Source organism: Panthera uncia, chromosome D1 (genome assembly GCF_023721935.1).
Source record: "Panthera uncia isolate 11264 chromosome D1, Puncia_PCG_1.0, whole genome shotgun sequence".
Lineage (NCBI taxonomy): Eukaryota > Metazoa > Chordata > Mammalia > Carnivora > Felidae > Panthera > Panthera uncia.
Window position 1 is genome coordinate 88,515,535 of NC_064808.1, and position 27,240 is coordinate 88,542,774.

At 54.8% G+C, this 27,240-nt stretch overlaps 1 protein-coding gene and 1 long non-coding RNA gene across 2 annotated transcripts in view; one reads left to right on the forward strand and one right to left on the reverse strand.

Annotated features, from left to right (window-relative positions):
* Window positions 1-27,240, forward strand: part of KIRREL3 (kirre like nephrin family adhesion molecule 3) — a 493,013-nt gene that overhangs the window by 465,054 nt on the left and 719 nt on the right. The window contains exons 7-15 of the mRNA XM_049654577.1: window positions 1,318-1,423; window positions 7,074-7,222; window positions 8,539-8,666; window positions 10,138-10,264; window positions 14,065-14,165; window positions 16,281-16,479; window positions 21,557-21,664; window positions 23,192-23,301; window positions 26,674-26,760. Of these exons, the coding sequence (XP_049510534.1) occupies window positions 1,318-1,423; window positions 7,074-7,222; window positions 8,539-8,666; window positions 10,138-10,264; window positions 14,065-14,165; window positions 16,281-16,479; window positions 21,557-21,664; window positions 23,192-23,301; window positions 26,674-26,760 (1,115 nt within the window). The remainder of the gene's footprint in view (window positions 1-1,317; window positions 1,424-7,073; window positions 7,223-8,538; window positions 8,667-10,137; window positions 10,265-14,064; window positions 14,166-16,280; window positions 16,480-21,556; window positions 21,665-23,191; window positions 23,302-26,673; window positions 26,761-27,240) is intronic.
* On the reverse strand, window positions 1,417-26,721 carry LOC125939053 (uncharacterized). Its single transcript, XR_007462924.1, has 3 exons — window positions 26,639-26,721; window positions 10,017-10,140; window positions 1,417-1,701 (listed from the first exon to the last, which is right to left on the reverse strand). It is a non-coding gene; the product is annotated as an uncharacterized LOC125939053 (long non-coding RNA).

The window sequence follows — 27,240 nt, forward strand, 5'->3', positions numbered from 1 at the left end:
GAGGACCAGCCCAAAGATGCAGCCCAGGACGCTGGCTGGGTGGCGGGCACCAAGCTGCCCTCCTCACTCACCCCCGACTTGAATCCCGTAGACCATGACAAGGAAGAATGGGTTCTGGTCTCTGTTTCCACCTTTCCATCTCTCCACGTCTTTCTCCCTGTCCCTTTTCTCTAGTTCTCATTACTGTGTGGTCTTTGTCCCCAACACCCTATCGCCTTCTGTCTGCTTGTCTCCTCTGGTCTTTTCGCTTTTAGTCTGAAGTCTTTGTCTGATTATGTGCTCCTGTGTATATATCTCTCTCCATTTCTCTGCTCTCTGCTTCTCTCTGTCTCTTTTTCTTCTTCTTCCTCTGCATATCTCAGTCTCTGTCTGTCTCTCTGTGTCGCTCTCTCATCTCCATGTCTCTCTTCTATGTTAGTACCCTGCCTGCTTCCCATCCCTTTGGTCTCTGTGTCTCTGTTTCCTGTCCCTCCCCCCTCTCTACCTCTCCCCTCCCTCCCTCCCTCTCTTTTTCCCTCCCCACTCTCTCCCTCCCCTTCTCTTCCTCCCCCCTCTCTACATCCCTTTCCCCCCACCCTCCCTCTCCCTTTCTCTCCCCCCCCCCTTCCCATGCTCCCTCCCTCTTCCACCTCCCCCTTTCTCTCTCCCTCCTTCTCTTCCGGCCTCCTCCACCTCCTACCATTTAGCACCTCAGTGCCTGGCTTCCCCATACATTGAATGAGAAAGACTAGCCCAGCCTGGGGAGCTGAGGGCTGGGTGACACCAGTCAGGGCCCAGCAGAGATGATTAGGCTGATGAAAGGGTGTAAATGCCACTTTGAAGTTAACAGATACACCAGAACCTTTACACAGACAGATATGAAACAGACATTTCAAAGACAAAAAAAAAGTGTATTTAAATGGGGCTTAGTGCCCACCACCCCCCACTCTGTGTGCCCCCTGTACCCCCTTTGCCCACCTCTCCTGTCTGAAGTGTTTTGCTCCCTCTCACAAATGGAAGATGGGCAGGCAGCAGGCTTCTGGGGGCCCAGACAACTGTGCTTCCTGGCTGGCTTTTCATTTAAGCACCAGACCTTGAATCCACAGTGGGAGCCCAGACCCCACCACCACCAGCAGTGCTGAAGCAAGCACCCCCAGGGAGCAAGGGAGCCCTCTGCTCAGGGCCCCAACTTTCTAGGGGGCCCACCAGCAGGTGGCCACTCACCAGAATCTCTGGCCTTTGTCCCCCATGTCACCCTGGGAAACTTCCTGCCCCGTTTTCCCCCCCAAACCATGGCCACAGTTCCCCAGCCTGCAAGGGAATCTCTTCTCTCTTCAGACCCCCCGCTCGTCAACCTGTCGGTGGAACCACAGCCGGTGCTGGAGGACAACGTCGTCACGTTCCACTGCTCTGCAAAGGCCAACCCAGCTGTCACCCAGTACAGGTAAGAGTCCTGCTAAGGAGGCACCGCCTGGCCACTGGACCCCTCCCCACCCCTGCTGCCTATCACAGGGGGTGTCGATTATGGCCCTGGGCACACAGCACAGTGCTTGCTTTGCTACCGGTGTCCAGGATCCTTCTCCCTTCCCCGCACACCCATCCAACCCCTGGCCAGGTAGACTTTTCCTTTCTCTCATGCCCATGAAATTTCACGCACGTACCTTCCACTGGAAACAGGAGGTATTCCCCCTTCTGTCTGGATCGCTTGTTTATTCCTTCTCTCTGAAAAGAGGCAGAGAAGCTCAGGGAAAAAAAAAAAAAGTCAAAACAACCAGGAAGAGCAGTAAGATCAGAACCCAGATTCTAGCCGCGTGCTTACCAAACCATTCACCTGCGTGGGGTAAGATTTCCGGGGCCGCTGGCCCTATCCAGCAGGCACCTAGGATCGTCTATACCCTTATCCCCTGTGCGCCCCTTGCTCGCAACACTGATAAAAGCACCACTGCTTTTTACACGCTTATCTGTCCCTGTTGATGGAGCGTCTCGAAGGCAAGAACTGTAATTTAGCCACTTAGGGCGCTCAGCGTGGAGCACAGCGCGGGGCACATACCAGGCACTTCATAACGCGGGCTGACTCATCGGGGCACCTTCCTGCCTGTGCACCGCCACCGCACAAGATTTCAGGGGATGGCGTGCCCTCGGAGAAGCTCAAGGGCAGACACTCACCTCCTTGAGATGCCGTGTGGAACTCGCCACGGCCCTAACTCTGTCCGGTCCTTCCCCACCAGCCCAGCGGCCCTAACTCTGTCCGGTCCTTCCCACCAGCCCAGCCTTGATGGTCGAGCCCAGAGTGTCGCCTCTGCCATGGAGATGGGTTATTAAGCTGCAGCATCAGCCGGTGCCAGGGATGCTAATGGTCCCAGACTAGATAATCAGCCGGCCAGTGGGAGTGGAGGACAGGGGAGACGAGAGGCGGTGCAGCCCAGAGGGCACAATAAGAGGAAATGGGCCAAAGAGGCAGCTAGAGATTCAGGTTGGAAGCAAGGAGGAGCTCCCTGCAGTGCAGATAATTAAACGACACTGGAACCAAAAACCAGGAAAGGCACGGAGACTTTATCCTTGAGGATATTTTAAGAGAGGCTGGAGCCCATCTGTCCTGTCCAATTTAACCATTCACTGGGCTAGAGGCAGGAGAAGGATCCCCGAGACTGTGCGGCCCTGGAGGTCTGGAGGGCAGGTCTGGTTTGGCTGAGATCCGGCATCTGTCTTCAGATGCAAAACAAAGACCCAAAGAGATGCCCTTTCTCTGGGCTTCTACCCTGCACCTGCGATGCCTGGGCTCCTCTCTACAGGGTCAGCTTCTCTCTGCTGTCTGCTCCATCTATCTTCCCGCAATCCCTCAACACTAGGGCCCACAAATGCCCATTCCCCTGGGCAGCCCTTGACCCCCACAGGCACCCAAGCAGACACATCCCACGTTCACCCTCATAGCCATCCCAAGAATGCCTATTGGACCCAGGAGACCAGAGCATACAACTTCCATTTCTCTTCGCGGCCAGGCTCTGGGTCATCTGCCAGGTTATGAAGGGCTGGGCAGAGGGCAGGGCTGTGCCCTAGGACCCAGCGATGTCCCCCACTCCACCCCTGCCCTCTGACCAGAACAGGGTGAGCAAACACCCAAGAAACCAGGCTGCTGGGCCTGATTGTCAGGGGCACCACTCTCCAAAGGCAGACCACCAGTGATGTGGATGATAAGGTTCAAATCTCCGTATGGAGAGATCATCCATCATAAAGAAATATGACAAGATATTAACAACTAGTGAATCTAAGTGAAGGGAATATGGCACTTAATTGGTCTACTTTTGCAACTTTTCTACAATTTCAAAGTGGTTTTGTGTGTGTGTGTGTGTGTGTGTTGTAGTTTTGTTGTCATTTTTGTTTATTGAGAGAGAAAGCATGAGCAGGGGAAGGGCAGAGAGAGAGAAGGGAGAGAGAGAATCCCAAGCAGGCTTCCCAGCAGCAGGCTGCTTAGAGCCCAACCGGAGGCTTGAACTCACGAACCGCAAGATCATGAGCTGAGCCAAAACCAAGAGTCAGAGGCTTTGCTGACTGAGCCGCCCAGGTGCCCCACAATGTTTTGGGTTGTTTTTTTTTTAACTAAAAAGTCAACAGATAAACAAACAAGCACAGAGCATGTAGGTTCTCTTGGCCTCCAGCTCCCTGGTCACAGGTCAGCCCCTGGTTACAGAGGGGCAGCTGTGTGGTGCAGGGAGAGACAGACCTCCCTGCAGATGCTCACTCCCCCTCACGGCCCTCTGATTAGCCAAAGGCCCTGAAAACACTTCAGTGTGGACCACGCTCCCTTCGGGACTCCAGAGACTTTTAGGGAACCCCTCTGGCCACTAGGAAAATTCAGGAGAGAAGGGAGAGGAGGAGAAAGGAGGGGGCAGCCCCGCCCTGCACCCACCCACGCTGGCTCCGCCCCCTGAGAGAGGGCTCGCCCAGCCGGCAGATGGTCCTTCTAGATGTGGTGTTGGGATCCAAGAGGCAAAGCCTTAAACAAATCTCCTCACATAAGTACATCGATTTTCCCCAACTGACTTTGACAAGACTGCAGGGATCTGTGTTTCTTTACTTCCATTCATCTTGATTGCTTCTTCCTGTTCGACGAAGAGGCTGTGATCTCAGAAAGTAGAGCTAGGCTTCCCTCCACCCCCGCACCCAGAAAGGGGACACGGGTGGGCATGGGAACAGGTGCAGCTGCCCCCCAGGACCAGGAGCCCGAGGAGGGCAGAACAGGCCCGAGTTCACCATGAAGTGTGGCTCCCCACCTGCTTCTCGGTATTGTCCTCCAGGCTCTCCCATGCCCCCCACGCTCCCCACAGGTACCGGGGAGAGGGGACCACCACCCAGCGTAAAACGCAGGGCTATTTAAGGACAGCCTGTCGGCTGTGACAGCCAGGCCTCCTGATTCTGTGATATAAATAATTAATCCTCTTACATTTACTCGGGCCAAATTAGACATTGATTGGGAAAGGCTTAATCTGACTCCTTTTCAGAGGGGCTCAGGGAGGCGGTGGAGACAACAGTGGAGGCAGAGGTGGGGTGGAAGGGGAGTGCACAGGATCCGACTGGAAGGAGGAGGAGGAGAAAGCAAAGCCAAAGGAGAGAGAGGAAAGGGGAGGGCGGAGAGCTGCGGGTTTGCTCCTGGATCACCCCTGACCCTGTGGCCAACTGCTTGAAGGAGTGGTTTGAGCTTCTGGAAGAAATCCCTACAGAGGGTTTTATTGGTGTGGGAGAGGAATATAGAGGAAGGGAGGAAAAAGACTGAGCAGGATTAGGAGGAGACCCCTGGGGTGTCCCCAAAAGGCCTTGGTGTGGGGCTGCGAAGGGCCCAGCCTCCACAGCCAGCTCCTGCCCGCAACCCTGGGACAGGAGAGTCTAGGAAGGAAATCCTCCTGCGCCCCACTCTGCCACTGAGGTAGGGCCAGGCCTTAGGGGGCTAAGGGTAGCCGCTGCATAGGGGGGCAGGCTCCCACAGCACAGCTGGGAACAAGAAAGCTCGGTCCCCCAGCTGTCCCGCTGGGCTCCAGGCCTGTGGGAGTCCCAGCAGTTCTAACCTCCTCAGGGCTAAGCGGGTGGAGCTTTCTCCCTCTGTGACTTACACCATGAAAGGCCCCAGAGAAGAGGAGAAAGCCCCATCTTCTCCAGGAACTCCAATGACAGAAGAGAACGGCCCTGTGAAACCAGCTGGCCTGGGCCCTAGCTTCCCTACCCCCTGCCAGAGGCAGGCCTGGGAGAGCAGGAGAGGCTCACACTCCCCTCCTCCAGGTCCGGCCAGCTGCAGCCCCCCTTAGCCTCCCACCACCTGACCCCACGCTTCCTTCATTCAGCAAGGCCGAAGGAGCCAGAGGTTGGATGTAGATCCCCAACCGTGTGCCTGGGACTGAATTCATCTGCCTCAGGCAGGGGCTGTGCCTGACTGTGAAGTCTGGTCATTAAATTAAAGTTAGAAATTGAAATGATTCATGAATAACTCATAATAGTTTGTTGGGAAGCTCCTTAAGCTCTCGGGGAGCTATGGTTCGCTCTGTTGTTAAACTATAATTGTTATTATTAATCATGTTCTTAATAATTATGTGATATTAACTCACGATAATAACCACATGGTGCCAGCCTGGGCGCCTCATGCGATGCCAAGACGTGGCCGTCTCTCGGGGCTGGCCGGGCCGGACTGAGCATGAAGCCGGGGGAGAGAAGGCAAGAAATGGTTCTCTGTGGTGCTGGGAAAGGCTCCAGGAACACGAGAAGGGGAAGGTGAAGAAGGCAGGGAGACTGTGGGTACCGGGAGTCACGATCATGGGGTAACAAAGAAAAACACCCCCCAAAATAGGCTTGGAATAGGAGGAGCCTGGTTGGAGGTTCTGTGATTTAAAAAGTAATTGTTGTCAGGCGCCTGGGTGGCTCAGTCGGTTAAGAATCCAACTTCGGCTCAGGTCATGATCTCGCAGTCAGTGAGTTCAAGCCCCGCGTCCGGCTCTGTGCTGACAGCTCGGAGCCTGGACCCTGCTTCGGATTCTGTCACCCCGTCTCTCTGCTCCTCCCCAGCTCACTCTCTGTCTCTCAAAAATGAATAAACGTTAACAAAAATTTTTTTAAAGTAAGTGTTGTCCACAATGAGGTTAAACCAGAGGAAGCTATTGAACTCTCTCCCTGGAGATCTGTAAAGAAAGGCCCACCCTCACACACACACACACACACACACACACACACACACACCTGGGGGCTCCTAGCACTGCCTTAGCTGCCCAGTCACTGGTCCAATGCAGAGATCACCGCCCCAGGGCCTGGACCAAGTCAAGCCCAGGGCTTTTCAGTCTCTCCCCTCGGTGGGACCGATTGGCCGATGACAGATGACAGATGTCCGCACAGCCCTCTTCCCACCTGTCTGACCAAACTTGAAGGAGCCAAGGCCCTGGGGAGCGAAGCCAGGGTGGGAGTGTAGAGACTGGGCAGGAAAAAGAGCAAGTGCCCTCCATGGGAGGGGAGAGAGGGCACAATGAGGGGACCTACCCTAGGGACAGGGGTCGAGACAGGAGAGGTAGCGAGCTGGCTGAGTGCAAGGAAGGGCCATCGGGACCCCTGGCTGATACCCCTCCCACAACTCCTCACCTTGTCTGGAAATCAAATTTCTCTGTATGTGTGTGTGCATGCATGTGCGTGTGTGTGTGTGCACGCATGTGCATGGGGGGTGCAGGTGTGTGTGTGGGTGCAGGTGTGCATGCATGTATGGGCACATGACATTAGACCTCGGCCTTTCCAGCATGGATCCCAATAAGACAGCACCCTCAGAAGAGCTCAGGGCGGGATGGCCAAGCTGTTGGGGGACCGAGGGGGGGTTATCCATTTCCTAGCCAACCAGCCTGGCTGACCCACTGAGTAGTCCACCCCCCTCCCTCCAGAACAACCTGCTTGTCACGTATCCCTCTGTGGAGATTCCTGCCCCCACCACGGGACCCCTAGGGGGGCCTGCCCCATGCGTGACTCACTTTCCTGAGGGATCGGGGTTTCCAGCTCCCAGAGAGATGCCCCTGGGTGGGAGGAACACCCTGGCCATTGGAGGTCCACAGCCGCATGCGGGGCCCGTATTGCAGGTGGGCCAAGAGGGGCCAGATCATCAAGGAAGCATCCGGAGAAGTGTACCGGACAGCTGTGGACTACACGTACTTCTCAGAGCCTGTCTCCTGTGAGGTGACCAACGCCCTGGGCAGCACCAACATCAGCCGCACGGTGGACGTCTACTGTGAGTGCAGCTGCCGGGGGCTTCCCCAGGTCAGCCGGCCCTGGGGTATCTCTGCTCAGGGCCAGAGGGACCGTTGCTGGACTCAATGCACACAACATAACAACGCCTCACAAGCTCACAGCGCTCCCCGCTTTAAGAAAAGCTTCCTCGTGTGGTGTTTTGGGTTTACCTTGACCCTCGTAGTAACCCAGGGAAGAAGGATTATTATTCCCGTCACTCAGATGAGGGGATAGAGGCCCAAAGTCACTCAGTGAGCAAGTGGCAAAAGGAGAGCTCAGGCCAGGCTCCTTGGGAATCCGCTCCCTCCCTTTAGAGACCCGAGGACACATCCCTTCCGACGGCCTGGGAGGGACCCCGGTGAACCAGCCCATCACTGACGGGCAGGCCGGATGTGTTCGCGGCAATAAGCGTTAGCTCATCTACTACACTTTCTGATTTTAAAGGCACTTTGACAAACTTTCTTATATCTGACCCCTCCCCTTGCCCCAGTGGCCCTAACAGAAAGTGCTGTTACTCCCTTTTTATGTCAAGGGACTAATTCCGGTCTCCTGACCCTGGATTTCACACTCTTCTGCTCCTCCAAAGCAGCTAAGCGGCTCCCTGCACACCCTCCCTTCACTGCGCCTACAATTCCACCATTGCACCCACTCTGGGGACCAAGGCTTGGTCTGCAGAAGGCTCTGGTTACAGGTGTTCTGTGCTGGGGAGCCGGAGAGGAGCTTCCATTAACGCTCACCAACCCTTAGCAGGGGCATGGGAAACTGGACCAGGCCCAGCTACTTCCCAGGGGTTAGAAAAAAGCTGGGCAGGGCTGGAACAGAGGATAACCTGAGGGCCCGGGAGAGCGGAGAATACAGGGAGAGGCCTGGCTTCTTCTACCTTGTACTCCTTATCTCAGAGCCCCTTGGAGGACGCTGGGAGGGCTCTGGGACCTGGGCCTGGTGCACAGGGTAACTCAACTCCAGGGCACAGAACTGAAGCATGGAGGAGGTGGGCAAATGCCCTCAGGGCAGACACATAAAGATCCTAATGCCCAGGATTTCTGGGGCAGGAGGAAGTCCCCTCTGCCTGTGCACTGGGGCTGGGGTGGGGGGAGGGGTGGAGAGGACTTCCCAGAACCAGAACAAAGGGCAGGAGATGGGAGAGCCCTGGAGGCAAATCGTGGCAGAAATAGGGCTGTTGCTGCCAGTGGGTGGGCCCAAGGGAGGCCAGGCTGGAGGACAGGGGTCTCTTACTTCCGGTGTCCCTCTCTGGGACCCCTCTCCTCAAGCTCCCAACCCATCAAGAGCCCTGTCTCCCCCATCCTCCCTTCACAGTTGGGCCCAGGATGACCACGGAGCCCCAGTCGCTGCTCGTGGATCTGGGCTCTGATGCCGTCTTCAGCTGTGCCTGGACAGGCAACCCATCCCTGACCATCGTCTGGATGAAGCGGGGCTCTGGTGTGGTAAGTCCTCAACTCAGACCCCACAGGGCCTTTGACCATGGGAACGCCTTCTGGGGCCCCTCACACTCTTAGATTGGGGACATAAGCCTCCAGGGTGATCTGAAGGGAGAAGAGCCCCAGAAAGAGGAGAGGGATGGGGCGCCTGGGTGGATCAGTCGGTTGAGCGTCCGACTTCGGCTCAGGTCATGATCCCACGGCTTGTGAGTTCGGGGCCCTGCATCCGCCTTTGTGTGGACAGCTCAAAGCCTGGAGCCTGCTTCGGATTCTGTGTCTCCCTCTCTCTCTGCCCCTCCCCCACTTGCACTGTGTCTCTCTCTGCCTCTCAAATATAAAGAAAAATAATTTAAAAAAAAGAGGAGAGGGACCCCAGTACCCACATGAACCCCTTTAACCCTAAACACATTGAACCATTTTGTCCTATCACAAACTCTACTAAAAAAAAAAAAAAAAGAAAAAGCAAGTGGGGGCGCCTGGGTGGCTTAGTCAATTGAGCATCCGACTCTTGATTTTGGCTCAGGTCGTGATCTCACGGTTCATGAGTTCAAGCCCCGCATCAGGCTCCGCACTGACAGTGTCCAGCCTGCCTGGGATGCTCTCTCTCTGTCCCCCTCTCTCTGCCCCTCCCCCCCCATAAATAAATAAACTTAAAAAAAAAAAAGCTGGCGGCCACCAATAATGCTGGGAGTAAAAGTCTCTAGAAAGGCTTTTCAACTTCCCCCAAATAGTTAAGTAATCCTTCAGCTTTTGAGTTAAACGCTGCTTTCTTCTTGTGTTCCTCTTTTAAAATATATGTGTTCTTTAGTGTGTGTATGTTTATCAGACGTCCCTCCCCTCAGGAGGACCAGCGAGAGCCTTGGGGAGGGAAGTAAAGGGAGAGGCAGATAGAAACCGACCTCTGTGCAGCTTAGTACGTGCCGGCACTGCACCACCCCATGAGCACAACTGCCCCCCCACTGCAGAAATAAGGAAAGCTCAGCAGAGCAGATATGCAACTGCCGAAAGCCACCCAGGTGGTCACTGCCAAGGTCAAGATTCGAACTCAGAGCTAGCTAATGCCAAAGTCTTTGGGTCACCCCAAACTCTATCTCAAAAGGATACTGAAAATGCCTCAGAAAAGACAGGTGCAGGCACCCTCAAACAAGTTCAGCGGGACCAGCCCGGTACCGGCTGGTGGGGAGCCCTGCCTGTGTGAGAAAGCCTCAGGACCCCAGCCAGGAGGTGCCCCTCCCCCTTCCACACTCACCCCTTCCCCCATGTGCCCGGCCCTTAGACACCGAGGCATCTGTGCTGTGAACCTCCTCTGGACAGCTCAGTGGCCACCCTGCCTCCTACCCCTCCCCTGGTTCTTACTGAGGTGCTGGAGACTGTTGTCACGTCCAGCAGGCCTGCCTCTCAGCTCTTCGGGTTCTCTTCGGACACAGAGAGAGCCGGGCTCCATTTTCTGTATCTGATCCTCCCCCGATTCTCCTAGGTCCTGAGCAATGAAAAGACACTGACCCTCAAAACCGTCCGTCAAGAGGATGCTGGGAAATATGTGTGCAGAGCCGTGGTGCCCCGGGTGGGAGCTGGAGAGCGAGAGGTGACCCTGACAGTCAATGGTAAGACCCTCACTCATGCTAGGGGGGGGTGGGAGGGAGCAGAGAGGGGCCCAAGGCATCTTGGTCCCAGTCATTGCCTCAGAAGGGCTGTCACTGGTTCTGGACCTTGCTCCCACCTCCAACCCTGGATCCATAGCAATTCTGTCCACCTCTTTGAGCCTGTGTCAAAGCCCAGCCCCGAGAGGAGGAAGGACCTGGCTAGATGGGTCACCTTCCTCCTTCTTTGTTACTCCTAAGGGATCCCAGCCCTAACAGTGGTAACTAATGAATTTTATCCTGGCCAGGCAGAGAGGGTCAGAGGGTCACTAGACAATCAATTTAGATTCTGTGTCTACCCTTGACCTTGACCTTGGCCCTGCAGGGCATTTAAGGGAGCATCTCCCGTGACTCCTGGTTGGCGCCTTCCCATTGCATTAGAGCTGCTCAAGCAGAGAGACCTGCCACAATTTCCGCAAGACCAAGCATTCAGGGGGTCTTCCTGAAGGCACAGAACGTGTCTTATTACACATGATAAAACCATTACAGCAGGAGAGCGTTTTCATATCTCTCCAAGAACACAGTTCGGGTTACTAGATGACTGTTAAATGACACATTTAGGGGACGGCGCGTCGAACCAGGCTCGGATGGTGGGATACAGAAGGTCACAGAGAAGCTGGGTCAGACCCGAGAAGCCTGTAGCACCAAGATGGAAATCCAACGTCCCTGTCACGATACGTGCTTGGGCCATGGTGGGGAACCAAAGCTGCCGGTTTGAGAGAGCGAGAAAAGCTAAGGCCAAGTCCCTCTGGTGTTTCCAAACTTCCTCTCTCCACCGGGCTTTTGGTTTCCCTTTTCAAGCCCCCTTGCCCCACGTAGTCTGCCTCATGCCTTAGGTCAAAGTCCTGGGGCTCTGAGCCCCAGACCCACAGGTACAGGGCCTCTGGGTCCTGTCCCCAGATGGGGGTCTTGAGGAGGGGCTGAGTCGTGTTCTAGAAATCTGCCCCGTCGGCTTCATCTCGATCCAGGAAGCTGCCCACAGGCAGCCTCATCTACTCTCCCCCTTCCCTGGCAAACTGAAACCGGCCTGGTGCCTCCACAGCCATCCCCTTCTGACTTCCTCATTAGCCAGACCCCCTCCATCGATTTCTTTTCCTCTCCTCCTCCCCAAGAGCCAGGGCAGCCCCAGAGGGAGAGTGAATCTGCTCAGACCCCGGGGGCACTCACAGGCCACCTGTCCTGGGCAGAACCCTGACTCAGGAGTCTTCCTGCCTTCCTCTGTGTCCCCAGGACACCACCAATAAATTGGCGCTGCAGGGCTAAAAATAACAGCATCTGATCTCGCGCCTCCGTATATCCATGGCAACACAGGCTGCAGCCTTTTCCTGTTGCTCTGGAGTCTGACACTCAGCTCCGGCACCAGGCCCTGGTGAAATCAGCAGCTTCCCCCGCTGCCCTGCCCATGACTGCGGCCACCGGGCTGGGGGCCTTCAGACTCCCACGTGGCCTCCAGGGTCCCCACGCCTGAAGCTGTTCAAGGAACATCCTCGTTTCAGGGGAAACGGTGGATAAAGGAGGGACTGACATCCCATTGCCACTTTACACATTCAGGCATTTCCCAATAGGGATTCAAAGTGGTTTCTTGGGGGGGGGGGGGGTAAGAGGGACGTACACATTGGAGGGACATTTCTCTTGGAAGGGGCACCCCAGCCTGTGCCCTGGCACTTACCCAGGGTTTAATCTGCACCTGCCAGGGATCATGTTTACACCCCCTCCTCTGCCGCCAGTCTTGGCACCAGCTCCCCCAGGTCTCCAGGAAGAGAAACGCCCAAGGGATCAGAGTGAAGCAAGGAAGCCGTTCGTTTGTTTCTGCCAAACTAAGGTCATCTTGCCCTGATGCCCGGGGATGGATTAAGTGGCCCAGGGGGAAGAGCCTGCCAGCCGGGCACAGGAGAGGAACTGTCTAGAGAACAGGTGCAGGGATGGCGGAGCCTTTTGGAAAGGGACCTGCACTGGGCTCAAGAGACAGGACAGTATGAAAGGATCCAAAACAAGATGGGGTTCTCCTCACAGCAGATCCCGGCTGGTGGGCGACTGCGTCCCGTTGCCCTTTGGGGAGCAAACTGGCACATGTCTCAACTGGTTTGGCTCCAACCTGGGATCTATGGGCAAGGGGAGATAAACCACACTCCCGCTGTGCTTTGATTGCCCAACCCCATCTACCTTTGTTCTGATTTCTTTTTTCCTCTAAAAAGCCCTTAAACACACGCATTTGCCTGATGGCTTTTAGAATGCCTGAGGACCACCCCCGGAGAATTCCTAGCTCCTGGGAGGTGAAGGGAAACAGTTTTGTGGTATCATTACTTTCAGCTAACAGCGAAACAAAGTGCCCTCCAAGTTCCTAAAACATCCAGCCCTCCTGCCTTTTTGGCCAAAGACTTCTTGGAGCATAAATATCCAAGAGAGAAACTAGCCCCACCCACATTCAGAGGCGCCCCGGGTTGGAAGCCCTTATCTGGAGGGTCCCAGCTGTTAGCCATCCTGAACTCAGTAGCAGTCACCTGAGTGTCTCCCAGTACCCCCCCAAACCCGTTGGCTGAGAGGTACTCATAGAAATGCAAATCTGTTTTAATTAAGGTGGCTAATAAACAGCAATTATGTTTACAGCGAATTTTGTTTTGTTCCCAGCATAAATTTGCCTGTCCTCCAGATCCCTTGTTCTAGCTCTTTTTCCTCGCTTTTCCGCCACCAGAGCTCCAACCTTTGCCCCGGGGATTGGGAAGGGAGCATGAAGGTCTCCAACCCTACACCCCTTGTTCAACCGCCCAATCCAGCCAGGAAGTTAGCTGAACAAATGGCTGAATTAGCCTCTCCTCCCTCCCCCTTTCCCTGCCGGGTGGGCGTCCTGTAGGAAAGACTTAGGTTAGATAAAAGGCAGAACTGGATGGGAAGCACTCTTAGATTGCAGGTTCCAGGTGGACTGTCTAGGCTGTGGGATGAGGTGGATAAGGCAGGTACTCCTGGAGACATCGACAAACATTTCCCTCTCTCTGTCTCTCTCTCCCTTTCTCCCCCCGCCACACTAGATGGGATGTCAGGATCAGCTTTGGAGCGTGGTCTCACCTGGTGTGTAAGTGGAAGCAGGAAAAGCAATGAACCACGGGCTCTCCTAAGACACCTAAGAGATGAGAGCTGTGAACGTGTCCGGCCATTGGTGATCCCCAATGTGATCTCCCCTTGGTAGAGGAACAACATCCCACCATTTATTTCTCTTCCTCCCGGGCTTGCCCAACCTTGCAAGGACTCCTGGTTTGTTAGGCAAGAGCACCCTCTCCTGGCCGTGGGGGAAAATGGCTTGAAAATGGAAACCGCTGGGTAAGGCGGAGGTGACATTAGAGCCAGCATTACTTAGTGGCCTTCCTCCCGGACACTTCCCCTACTCCCTTCTCAGTTTCCCACCTCCTTCATAAAGCTTTCCCCACCATCCGCCAGGCAGAACTATTCTCTCTCCTCTGAAGTCGGTCAGCACTTCATCCATACTGCTCCATTGTGCGAACACTCACCACCTTTTATTACAGTTATTTATGTCTTCTGGGCATTCTGACTTAGAAGCGTTCACTCGTCATCCCTTGAGAGGTTTATGACTGAACGCTTAATTTATCTTCGAGTCTCCTGCCTTGCACTTTACCTTACACATACAGGCCTTCGGTAAATGTTTGCTGAATACTTGAATTAATGGATCAACTTCTGAACAAGCCCAAGAAGGGTCCAGCCAGGGAACCTGCCTTTCCTGAATCCCTGATGTGATGCTGTCTCCCCCACAGGACCCCCCATCATCTCCAGCACCCAGACCCAGCATGCCCTCCATGGGGAGAAGGGTCAGATCAAGTGCTTTATCCGGAGCACGCCGCCCCCCGACCGAATTGTAAGTGCCCTGGGGCCGGGAGGGGAGGGTTTGGGGTTCTGCCAGCACAGCCAGCAGCCTGGCGGGTCACCTCAGCCCGCAGCTTGTAACCACTGGGCCAGTCAGTGCACAACCTCCAAGCTTCCTGTCCTCTGTGGGGGAAAGTATACCTGCCTTGTCTCTCTTGGAAAGGCATCACGAAGACAAGGTGATCCCAGGGTTCATCTGCAAGTGCATTTAACTCTGCTGTCCAGCTGTGCCCTAACAGTAATGCTTCCAAGCAAATTCTGCATGCTGGGAGCAGAGGGGCAAGCGAGGTTGGCTGAAAGAAATGCCAGGTGAGGGGCGCCTGGGTGGCTCAGTCAGTTGAGCGTCTGACTTCAGCTCAGGTCATGATCTTGAGGTCTGTGAGTTCGAGCCCCACATCGGGCTTTGTGCTGACAGCTCAGAGCCTGGAGCCTGCTTTGGATTCTGTGTCTCCCTCTCTCTCTGCCCCTCCCCTGCTCATGCTCTGTCTCTCTCTCTCTCTCTGTCAAAAATAAATAAACATTTAAAAAAAAAAAAACTTAAAAAAAAAAAAAAGCCAGGTGATTTTTTCCCTTTCCTGGGTTCAAGGCAAACTTTGGCAAAATCTTAAAGGGTGTGGTTTATAGTCCGCAGACTCCCTTTCTGCATGCCCTAGAGTCCTTCTATGTTGGCCTCCACTGCCCTAATGCCCACGGAGAGCCCTACCCCACTTATCAAGGTTTCGCCTCTAAAAGTATCATTCCATTTCCCCTCCCTTCCTCAAAACTCACGCCCACAGTGCAGCTAAGGCAGCCTGAAGAGTTCACACTTTGGCCCTGCTGGGTGTTTGCGTTTGCAAAAGCAAGGGTCTTCACCCAAGTCCATCGGAAACTGGTGCAAGCCCAGGCACGAAAACAAAGATGAGCATTTTCCAGCATTCCTGGGAGTCAGATACTATTTTTAGTAAATCCCCATTGCCTAGGACAGACATCTATTCTATCAGGACATAGAAGACTGCCCCAGGGTCAGCTCCACAGGGCTGTTCGACCCTCCCACAGTGCGGTGGTGCCAGGGAGGGCGTAGGGGACGCGCACTGAACAACAGGTGCCTGTGACTGCCAGAGGCTGGGATGCTGAGGCTTTAAAGCTAAAGATGTCGTTCTGTAAACTCCCGATTATTATCAGAGTATTATTGCTGTTACATACTTTCTCGGGCATTCAATTCACTCACCATCCAAAAATTCACACAAAAATTGCAAGAATTCACCCATAGAACTGATACCTACACCTCCCCTTTCGCGTCACTCTTTAATATTTTAAAATGAGGGGCACCTGGGTGGCTCAGTCAATTAAGCGTGCGACTCTTGGTTTCGACTCTCTGTGAGACCGAGCCCCGCATCAGGCTCTGTGCTGGCAGGGTGAAGCCTGCTTGGGATTCTCTCTCCCTCCCTCTCTGCCCTTCCCCCCATTCTCCCACACGCTGTCTCTCTTTCAAAATAAATAAATACACGTGTTTAAAATTTTTAAATGATAACTGTAACACATGCCCATTGCAGAATAGTCCACTCACTCCTGATCTCTCTCTTCATAGAGCTCTGACTCTTGGCCAGTGGTTCTCAACTGGGACAATCTTGCCCCCCTCCCCCACCCCGGGGACATTTACCATTGTCTGAAGACATTTCTGTTTGTCACAATTGGAAGGGGGCCCCCAGCATCGAGTGGGTGGAAGCCAAGGATACTGCCAAACTTCCCTCAGTGCGTGGGACAGCCCCCACAACCAGGAATGATCCAGTCCAAAATGTCACCCGCCCCAAGCATGAGAAAGCACTGTTGGCTCCCCGGTGCCCTCCAAGCATTTGCCTGCACTGACCACCACCTTCTTGCAAGATGAGGCTCAGTCACTCTGGGGCTGGTCTTCTGCCTCTACCTGCCAGGGCAGCACAGGGTCAGGGGTACCCGCACAGGCCAGCCGAGGGAGGGCTCCAATCGCTGCCACAGCGTTCCTTGTTTGCCTGGAAAATGTCCCAGTGCAGACCCACTTAAGGCTTCCCTTAAGACGATGGAAATACCGTCTGGGAGGCGGCATGGTGGCTCTGGTAGGCATCTTCTCCTAACTGAGCAACTCGGACAGGCCTGGTCCTGGAAGGAGAACGTGCTGGAGTCCGGGACGTCGGGGCGCTACACGGTGGAGACGGTCAGCACCGAGGAGGGGGTCATCTCCACCCTGACCATCAGCAACATCGTTCGGGCTGACTTCCAGACCATCTACAACTGCACCGCCTGGAACAGCTTCGGCTCTGACACGGAGATCATCCGGCTCAAGGAACAAGGTAGGAGCCTCCGGGGCCACCAGGGGGTGATGGGACCAGCAGGCCCCCTCCCCACCTAGGGCAGGGCCCCAGGCGAGGTCTTCCGGGGTCCTGAGGGGACAGAGCCCAGCTAAGGCTACAGGCAGATTGAGCCCAAGGACAAGTCACAGCGCTCTTCCTAACGTGCTACACAGCCTTGGTCAGGTCACCGAAGGGGCCCTCTTTGGTCCAGTTCCCCCAAGGCAAAGCCATTATCCCACACCAGGAAAGGAGATGGGGAGAAAACTGCTGAGGATGATGGTTCTTCAGGGCAACGTTTCAGGGATAGGTGACCGACCACAGAGCAAGCCAAATTGACTGCCATGATCAGCCTTCCAGCAGCTTCTAAGGGCCCTGGCTTCTGTGCACTTGGCATTTCCCTAGTGCCCTTAGGGGTGTGTGATCCACTGAGGACTGTCCCTGCGGGGATACACCGGAAGCGATGTGTTGGGGAGCCTGGCCCAGCCTGTTAAGATGACAAGCCAGTCCGGTCACCTGAAAGTCCCCCAAAGTGCACATGCTAGGCTAAGGGGCAACACTGGAGCTGCCCCAGTCCCCGGAACTTGGGGGGTCAGGTTCAGATCACCTGTACTTCCTCCAGGAACATAGGAGACACACACACCACTGTGCTCTGAAGGGCCCCCCCGCCCCCATCAGAGGGCAGCGCTGGGCAGGAGGGCTCAGACCTGCTGGGTGCGTGAGAGGGAAGAGGAGAAGGGGGAGGAACAAGGCTCACCCCACTGTGGCCCCATGTACAGACTGCCCAGCTCCTGGTCAGGGAGATGCTGAGAACTCCAGTGTCTGCTCTAAGGTCTCATGTGGACGAGAGGGTGGGAGCCTCAGAGGGGCGCGGCAGCACGGTTCCCAGAAGCTCAGCGGACGGCTGGTCCTGGGACGGGAGGCACGTCTTGCCCCTTTGCCAGGGGACTCGGTCTGTGGCAGACAGGACGGTCCAGGGTCCTCGGCCCTGGCGGTGTCTGACTCCTCCAAGATTAAGGCTCACCCACAGGCTGTCAGGCCCCGGCAAGAGTTTCTGGGCCCAGCAGGTGGTCTCAGCTGGACCCTTTGGACCTCAGCGCTACCCTGTGGATCAATGTCTCCCTACACCTCTTCACTAATAGGTGCTGCTTTGCATAATGCTTTGCACATAATTTGCATACTATCATCTACACATCATCCTAAACCCTCCCAGCGCCCCCTCCCCGTTGCTTGCCCTCCATGTCTTCCCCTCAGTGCCCCCACCTCCATGCCCTCCCCTTAGTGTTCAAACCCCAACCTCTCCAGACACTCCCACCCTCCCAAGCTTAACTTCTCTCTCTGGTCCCTCCCCCGCTCTGGAGTCTCTTCTAAGTCAGTCTGAAAGAACTCCAAGTTCAGTTCAGTTAGCTTGGGTCTGTGGGATGGTCCCCGGAACCGTGAGAGAGGAGGGAGCCCCTCATCCCAATCCCCACCAGATGGCCGGCCCCAGTCCCACCCCACCCTGGCCAGCCAGGCCCTGGCTGTGGACGCTTGCTTTATTTCCAAACAGGTTCGGAAATGAAGTCGGGAGCCGGGCTGGAAGCAGGTACGGAAGGAGACATGAGAGCTCCCTGGGCGGGGAGGAAGGGACCTCTGGGCTAGTGGGGGAGGGGCCCTAAAAGGGGGAGGGAGGCCTGCGCAGGCCACTAACTTCTCTGCCCTCCCCCCGCTTCCAGGCTTTAGTGCAGCCAGAGCAGGGAGAGGGGTTCCCAGCCAGCTTGGGTCCACGGACTCCAGAGACCTGTCCCCTCTGTCACTGCCACCAGAGCCCAAAGGCTCCTCGCAGCCCAGGACACCGGTTCTTGCCCCTCCTCCTCTGTCCCTCCCATCCCTTCTCTTCTTGGAAGCCCCACTCCTCCCCTCTCGGGTCAGCTCGCCCCCAGGCCTGGCCTCCCTCTGTGTCCAGGCTCTCCCTGACTCTTCCTGCTTCTCAACATCATCACCAGCTTGGCCGTGCTTCTCAGGATGCCAGGGCCTCCCAGCACCTTGGCTGCATAATCCATGCTAATCCATGCTTTCCGCTCAGCTGCCTCTGCCCCCCTTCCTCAACACAGCTCCCCATGGAATTGTCATCGCACCCGCCCTGCTGAGGCTGCTGGGCAGTGCCTCCCTCTCTAGGCTCCCAGCAGCAAAGCGGTCATCGGGCTCCCAGGATTCAGTGGCTCTGTCTTGGGACCCCACAGGAGGACCATTGCCCCGACTGTCCAAGCGGGAACCCAAAAGGAGAATCAGGGCATTGCAAGCCAGACTCCACGGGGCCCGACAAAGACCATAAAGAAGATGTGGGGGGTCCTCTGCCACATGGACCCTGAAGGAGCTAGGCCCTGCCAGTTCCTTCATCAGACTCCTTGTGGGGCCCACACACCCTCCCCTTTGGGCGGACATGCCCCTTTAAGAGCATCAGCCCTGGCACAGGCCAATTCCCAGGCAGCACAGTAGAGCTCCTGCTGTATTCTCCCTGTCACCCCTCAGAGCCACTCCCAGAGCTGGAGGTGGTGTCGCCTTCCTGTCTCCATCTCACCTGTGTCTGTTCACACTCATCTGCAGTCCCTGACACCCTCCTTCATGGCAGAGTCCAGTCCCCCTCCTTGAAAGGAGGAGAGGCTGAGCAGGCCGCCCCTCCCTCCAGGCCCTCTCCAGGGGACATCTGAGAAGTAAAACCTGCACAGGTGGCCTAGAGCAGACCTCAGGGAGCCAGGCAAGGAGAAAATACACAAGCAGGTTGCACAGGGAATGCCACCCCAGTGGTCCCCCTGTTCCCAGCAGACTCTCTCTCTCTCTCTCTCTCTCTCTCTCTCTCTGCCCCTGCCTGCCCACTCAGGAACAGTTCTCCAGATAAGTCGGTGCCTTCCCAGCTGTTAACAAGTCGAGGGAAGGTGGCCTCACAGGATGCCAGAGTCAAAAGTCACCTTAGATACCATTCATTGCCTGGTTCTCTAGTTTTATGGGAGAATATTGAGGTATGGAGAGCTTCAGGAACTTTTCATGGTCATCCTTTGGCTCTGAGCTCGTCTGAGACAAGACTCCAGTTTTTCCAAGGAGACTCACTAGGAATCGAGGAGGAACTAAATCAAACGCAAATTAATAAAAGTCAAAAGTACAGAACCAATGAGCTTTCCTTTCCTAAAAGAATTAAAACCTGGAGATAGAATCATCTTATTTGCCCAAAGCAAGCTCATGGGTCTGAGTTCTACTGAGCTCTGGTCCCCTCTTCTACTTCTGAGTGTTGAGCCCAACCCAAACACTTCCCATTTTTCATCCCTGAGTGTTCTCCACATCCACCTTCTCCTGTCCCCTCCCCTGTCACTCTAACAGTGATCTTGGCCACCAAGAGGCAGCTGATGAGTGCACTACTGTGCATAACCCTGGGGTGGAAGGAGAGTACCAGCATCATCACCAATACTGCCATCCCCAGGCACCTGCTCCCCCTGGGGGGAAGACACCCGCCACCGCCCCCCAGCTGCATCCAGAGGCCGGAGCTTGAGGGCTTCTTCCTCTCTTCCTCGCTTTAAAGCAAACAACAGCAATGAGAGGCTAACCCCCAGCCCAAGACAAATCCCTAGACGTCCTGCAGTCATCCACACTGACGATGTGGGACAGGTTAGGGGACAGGGAGGCTCTAAAAGGACTTTTCTTCTCATCTAAGGTTCTGACCTGCTACATTTCTTCCCATACAGAAACAGGAGAAAATACTTGAATAGACCTGGAGCCAGGCTCAGTTCCAAGGCCTTTACCTGCATTCACTCATCTAATGTTTATTTATTTATTGAGAGAGAGACAGAGACAGAGCGAGAGTAAGGGAGGGGCAGAGAGAGAGGGAAACACAGAATCCAAAGCAGGCTCCAGGCTCAGCTGTCAGCTCAGAGCCCGATGCAGGGCTCGAACTCGCGGACCACAGGATCATGACCTGAGCTGAAGTTGGCCACTTAACTGACTGAGCCACCCAGGCGCCCCTGCATTCACTCATCTAAACCCCATAACAACCCCTTGAGTTGGGTACTATAATTATCCCATTTTAGAGAAAAGAGAGGTGAAGTAAGTTTCTCAGAAGAAGTGATGGAGTCTGGGCTGTACCAAGCACGTGAACTTTAGAGGATGCTGTGTGATACAGCAGACAGAGCTAGGTAGGGAGCAAGAGGAAGCCTGGATTTGCCCTGACTCTAGCTGTGTGTCCTTGACCAAGTCAAGTGACTTCTCTGGACCTCAGTGTTTCCATCTACAAATGGGAGGCTTGGACTCAGTAGGCTGTAAGGTCTCCCTGCCCCCGCATTTTCTAATTCTATTCCCAGTGGACTCTTCAGGGCTCCAAATCCTGTGCTCCGGCCCATATGCAACCACAGAAGGACCAGGGCTATCTGGAACACCCCTCCCCCCATACCTGCCCCTCCCCTTCTGCATCTCTACAGGGCTAGGGCGCTAGACTGCGAAAGAAACTCAGCAGGGAGTGAGGGCTTGCCTAGCTGGAGGCTTCTCTCCCGGAGGGCTGCCTAGATGCCCAGAGCACTGGCCCGGGAGGACTGGGGGGTGGGGAGGTTCGAGGAAAAGGATAGTTTCTCCTTAGAGAGGTGGGAGGGGGGAGATGTGATCCCATGCACCCCCCCCCCCCCCCCCCCCCCCCCCCCGCCCCTAAGACTTGGGCCTCTGGCGGCTACTACCCTGATGCCCAGCAGGCCCCTGCAGCCACTTCCCTACAGAGTATTCCTGGTTTAGTACAGAGGGAAGCTAAAGAGTACCCAGCCTTGCTTCTAATCTCCGGGTAGCCCTCCCTGCCCCGCCCCGCCCCGCCCCGCCCCGCCCCATGTCTGCTTGCCCCCCTCCCCACCCACCCCTGCTCTTGCCCTCCCCCTATCCTCCCACCCCTCCTCCGCCTTGAGTCCCGCTGGAGCTGACCCCTGTTGGACTCGGCCTATGCCCACCCAAGCCCTCGAGGCACTGCCCAGGAGGGCCTGAGCGCAGTGGTCCAGGACCCTGGCTAAGGCCCCCTCGGGGAGAGTCGGTTTCCCTGGATTTCTCATCAGCCCCACCTGCTTCTCTCCCACAGAGTCTGTGCCGATGGCCGTCATCATCGGGGTGGCCGTAGGAGCCGGCGTGGCCTTCCTCGTCCTTATGGCAACCATCGTGGCCTTCTGCTGTGCGCGCTCCCAGAGAAGTACGGGAGGGACCCCCGGGATCTCAGGGAGGGGGACAGAGAAAAAGGCCAGGCTTAGACTGCCCCGGAGAGCAAGTAAGCAGGAGTGCAATGAGCAGGGGGCCCTAACGGTGCTGTGAGCTGCTGGGGCAGGGATGGGGTCTTTGTTTGCACCTCTGTACGTGCAGTGCTATGTGTATTGTCTGGCACATGGTGGGCTCTCAGCTGATGCGGAACTGGACCGAACTGGAACTCTGACAAGGCAGTCAGCCAGCACTTTGGATGGAACGCGTGCGGCTGCATAGAAGGCAGAGAAATCTGGGAGGGCCGGGAGGGGGAGAGGTGGTTTGATCTTTGCCCCCTCTGACTTCTGCTAGTCTAACCAGAAAGGCAGGTCACCTACAAATGGGGTTGGGGGGGTGCCGGGAAGCATTCGAGGAATCCCTTTGTGAAGATTTTTAAAGGTCTGTAGTCACTAGCAATAAAATTCTGGCACGGGTGCACTCTTGAAGAATCACGTGTGCCTGGAGTTTCACCCCGGCCATAGCTCTGACGTTTCGTGCGACAGACACACGCGTGGAAGCGTCAGACGGGATGGCTGAGTGGAGGAAAACAGTGGAGACACGGTCTTCTAGCCCTACCTTTTTCCGCCATGTGAGCTTGGGCAAGCCACCATTACTCTAGGCCTCAGTTTCCTCATGTCTAACAGCAAGGGATGACATGGTGTGACATTTGTGGCCCCCCTGGCTCTAATGTTCTATGATTCTAAGACACAAAATGAACAATCAGAGTAAGTCTACTCCCTCCACCGCTGGGCAGCTCTCATGTACTAGAAGAAAGCTGGATGTCCCCCACGAGGTTTCCTCCACTGCAAATTCCGCAGCCTTGGCCCTCTTGACTTCCCCCAGTGAGGTGGTCCTGGAAGCTCCCTCACCCCCCTCTCAGTGGAAATTACAGGGGAGAATGTTTTAGCAAGAATTTTCTGACAGAGCTCTCCAGACGATTAATGGGCCGCCCCCTCTAGAAGGCGTTAACACCTCCACTGTGAAAACACTGACACAGGAACTGGACCACCCCTTGTGGTCCATGTGATGTTTCCGCTTTGGGCAAGGGGGGTTGGCCCCAGGACCTTGAGGTCCTTTCTACCAGTAAGATTTGTGACTCTCTACATGGAGAGATCAGAGCCTGGTAGAGTAGGCCAGAGAAGACTTCTAGAAGAAGGTGAGAATTGAGAGGGATAAAAAGCACCTAGCTCTGTAAAGCAGACAAATGGATGTGGATGACGTCTGAAGCCAGGACAACAGCAGCGAGAGGCCGAAATGCATGCAGTAGGGCCAACAGAGGAAGAGAGCTGAGGCCCCAACAGCCCACAGCACGTCCACACGGGTGTTCTGCTTGGGGGAGGGGGGGGTGAGGGGAGTCTGAAGCCACTGAGTTCAGGGACTGAAGGGTAAGCCCTGGGGGTAAGCAGGGGCTTAACATCTCAGGCCCTAACACCTGAGGATGAGGACTGAACCTGTCATCTGTCCTTGCCTATTTTACGTCCAGATCTCAAAGGGGTTGTGTCGGCCAAGAATGACATCCGAGTGGAGATTGTCCACAAGGAGCCTGCGTCTGGTCGGGAGGCTGAGGAACACCCTACCATCAAGCAGCTGATGGTGAGAACGCCATCTTATCCCCACCCCACCCTGATCTCGGTGCCCTGAAGGTCCTGGTTCCAGAGGCTTCTTGGTGGCCTGGATGCTCTCCAGAAGTAGAGCATCGGTCAAGATGTGCCCTCCCCCCCCATAATAGGTCAGACACCTACTCTCAGCCAACAATGAGTTATCGTCTGTCTATTCCATTGCACTTGGTGTTCTGGGAGACTCGAAGATGTAGTCCCAGCTTTCAAAGAACCTGACTATTCGGTAGAGAGACAAGACATATGCATAAATTGCCATAACGTTGTTGTTGCGTAATACATAATTCTTTTTTTTAATTTTTTAAGTGTTTTTATTTATTTTTGAGACAGAGAGAGACAGAGCATGAGCAGGGGAGGGGCAGAGAGAGTGGGAGACACAGAATCTGAAGCCGAGTCCAGGCTCTGAGCTGTTAGTACAGAGTCCGACGCGGGGCTCAAACTCACGGACCACGAGATCATGACCTGAGCCGAAGTCAGACACTCAACCAACTGAGCCACCCAGGTGCAGTATAGAATACATAGGTATTCTATACATAATTCTATACACACATGAATATTATAGACATTTGGTACATGCCCTGCCCCTCCCCCACCCCTTCCCCCCAAAAAGTCTGCAAGAAACGTAGGTTCCTCTTCGGAAACTAGACTGCTTACCAGAAGCAAACTCATAACTTTTCCAGCAAACCTAAGCCTGCCCCTCCTCTTCCTGATTCCCGTTGATAGACGGTAATCCGCCCAGTTATACGAGCAGGAATCTGAAAAGCCGTGCTAGAAAACTCTAGTGCATACTATGTCATGGTTAAAATACCTTGGAGTAGCAGCAGCAGGCAAGGGCGTAGAGAGCATGGGCTTCTCTGTGCCTCAGTCTCCTCATCTGTGAAGTGGGGATGAAAGTCATAGAGCACAGGGAGGTGGTGACAGCTGAATGGGTAAACGCAAAAAGGGCTTGGAGCCCAAGGAACACAGTTAAGTGCTCAAGAAACGGGAGCCACCGTGTGGCTCTGAAATCACCCCTTCCCTTATCTGTCTCCACTAGACCGTGAGCGAGCTGCCTGTTCGTCCCTGTGTCTCAGAGCCTCACAGTTCCTGGTAGATGCTCACCGACATTATTGAATCGAACAGACATTTTCCTCACTGGTCTTTTTCTTTCTAATTCTCATTCTCAGGTCCTTTCAACTGCACCTCAAAAAACTGTCTCAAATATGTGCCCTCGCCTCTATCCCACCATCACTTCCCTACTAGGGCCTCATCGTGGCTCCCTGGACTATTACAACGGCTTAGTGGTCTCACCACCTTATTTATTTATTTTTTTTACCACCTGATTCAGCCCACCCTCCAGAGTCCCCCAAAAAGGGTCCTTCTAGAATGCAAATCGGATCCTGTTACTAGCCTGCTTAAAATCCTTCGGTGGCTCCCCGTGTCGACTAGATAAAGTCCGACCACCAAGCATGTCAGCAGGCCCTTCCTTCATCAAGAGGTGGCTGCTGGCCTTTCCAGCCCCATCTTCCTACGAAACGCACCCAGCCCTCCAGACATTCCAAAACGTTGCAGTTCCTGGCCTTTGAGTCTTTTTTACCTTGGAGGCTTTCCACAGGCTCTTCCCTCTGCCTGTTGGTTTTGTCTGTTGAATTTCACACTCTCCTTTGAGAATCAGCTCAAATGTCACCTCTTCCATAATTGTCTGTCCTTGTCCTCCCCTGCGGGAAGAGCCACGCACTTCCTGCTCTCCCCCCAACACTTTGCCTGCTCCTCTTTTATAGTGCATCGTTCTGCTTACGTGTCAGCCCCCCAGTTTTCTCGGAGTCCCACCAAGGGCACGTTCCCAAGTCTTTGCATGTCTCTTTCCTCCAGGCCTAACACAGTGCCTGACGCCTGACATCACAAGAGTGGAAACCAGAGCCTAGATCCGGAGAGGGACGGGGGTCTCCGTAGATGGGTTTCATCAAGGCTGGTGTGGAAGGACCCTGGCCTGTCCTCCATCCCAAACAGGGCCTTAAATTCCCTTCACTTCTGGTTGCCTCAGACTATCTCTAAAAGAGTGCGGGTTGCTCAGCAGTCACTTAAGAGGGTGTGTGTGGTTGGGTGGGGTGGAGGGGGAGGGACCTGCTGAGGGCTTTGTCCCTAAGCCTCCCGTTGGGGAGACCTTAGTTCCCCGACTCCCTCTACCCCCAGGCCCCTGTATGGCTCTTCTAAGCCTGATGGGAGGCAGGCTTAGAAGTTGAATCTGGGAGGAAAGAACTCTAATCCAGGCAGAAACAGAGCATTGGCTGGAATGAAACAGTATAGAAGCCCTCTGGTTGATTCATGAGGCTCCAGAAAGAGACCAAGAAAGTGAGTCACAAGGAACAAGAAACGTCCCAGCTCAGAGAGTGGGTGGGAGCCTGTCCTAGAACATGTCACGTGCAGAAGGGACGCCGGGGAGGCATCTGTGTGCCACAAAATAAGCATCACTGTGGTTATTCAGATTCATGTACCCACTGTGTGCCAAGCATGCTTCATTCTCCACCTTCAGTCTGTTATTTTAATTTTCAGTCATTTAGAGCTATGCCATTTCATTCATCCATCCAACAGAAACAGGACATTTGTGACGGCCCTACCATATACTGGGCACTGCGCTAGGCATGACAAATCAAGATGATTGCATATGATTCCGTTCCAAAAGCATTCTGGTCAATGACCATGATACACAAGGTGCTGTACCGGGTGTGCTGGGGACCCAAAGAGAAGCAGGAAGTGATCCTTGCCCCTAGGTTCTTTGGCCTCTGCTAAGAAGATAACCCTTAGGACATTCAAGTCATTGCTATGAATAACAGGTGTGGCCCCTGTTGCCAGCATCTCACAGGTAGTGATGCATTGTGATTCTTTCCAAAAACCTTCATTAAGCCTTCAGTGCCCAGCAGTCGAGGTCCTATAATTATCTACAGATCCAGCTCCCTGATGTGTACACATATATCTTCATGCACCTCAATCTGCGTACGCCTGGCCCACAATTCAGTACATGCTCCATGGATTGAATGGAATCATCCAAGTGAGATGCTCTATCTAGCCCAAGGGAAGAAAGTGCGGTCTTAGCAAACCTTCCCTCCCCCACTCGGCCCCCACCCCTACCCCTACCCCTCCTGTCTGTCTCTCTCTGTCTCTCAAGACGGGGCTTCGGGAACAATGACAACATCTGGAGTCTCCTCCTGCCTCCTTTACCTGCCTTCCATGGGCCAGGCAGCCAGAGGAGGTGGGGAGGGGGAGGCAGAGATGACCAGCCTCTTTTGCGTTCATTTCTCTATCTTTTCCTTGGGGGAAGCAAACGTTTAGCCCACCTCCAATCCACTGAGCGGCCGTTTCTGGGTTGTAGATGGACCGGGGTGAATTCCAACAAGACTCAGTACTGAAGCAGCTGGAGGTCCTCAAAGAGGAGGAGAAGGAGTTTCAGAACCTGAAGGTAAGAATAGTGGCAGGTTAGAAGTCCCAGCTGTGGAAGCCGGTCTTCGGAGCTCCTCCGATGCCCAAGCCTCAGATCCAGACAAACAATGACAGGAAACCGAGAGAGGCCAGAGGTCACCGTGGGGCAGGTGCCTAAGCCAAGACACTCATCTGCTGAAGGAGGCAAGAGAGTTAACGCTGGGGTCCCACTGTTCTCTCCTACAGCTTCCTCACAAACAAAAAAATTTAAACTAAGTATCCATGTTCTGGACAAAAACAAGAAACAGAGTCTGGTTCTCAAATGGCTTTGCACTGCCCTGACATAGTGACACATAGCCAGGGGAGAGAGCCACCGGTTGCATCCTGTTGCCCCCTGAACACCTTCCAGCCCCCCCCCCCCGGGCACCAGGCTGCTCCTTCCAGCAACCCCCCCCCCATGTCCCCAGCTGTCCCCTTTCTCCTGTGTCTCCTTCAGCCCTTCCTGTGTAAAAGAGGACTG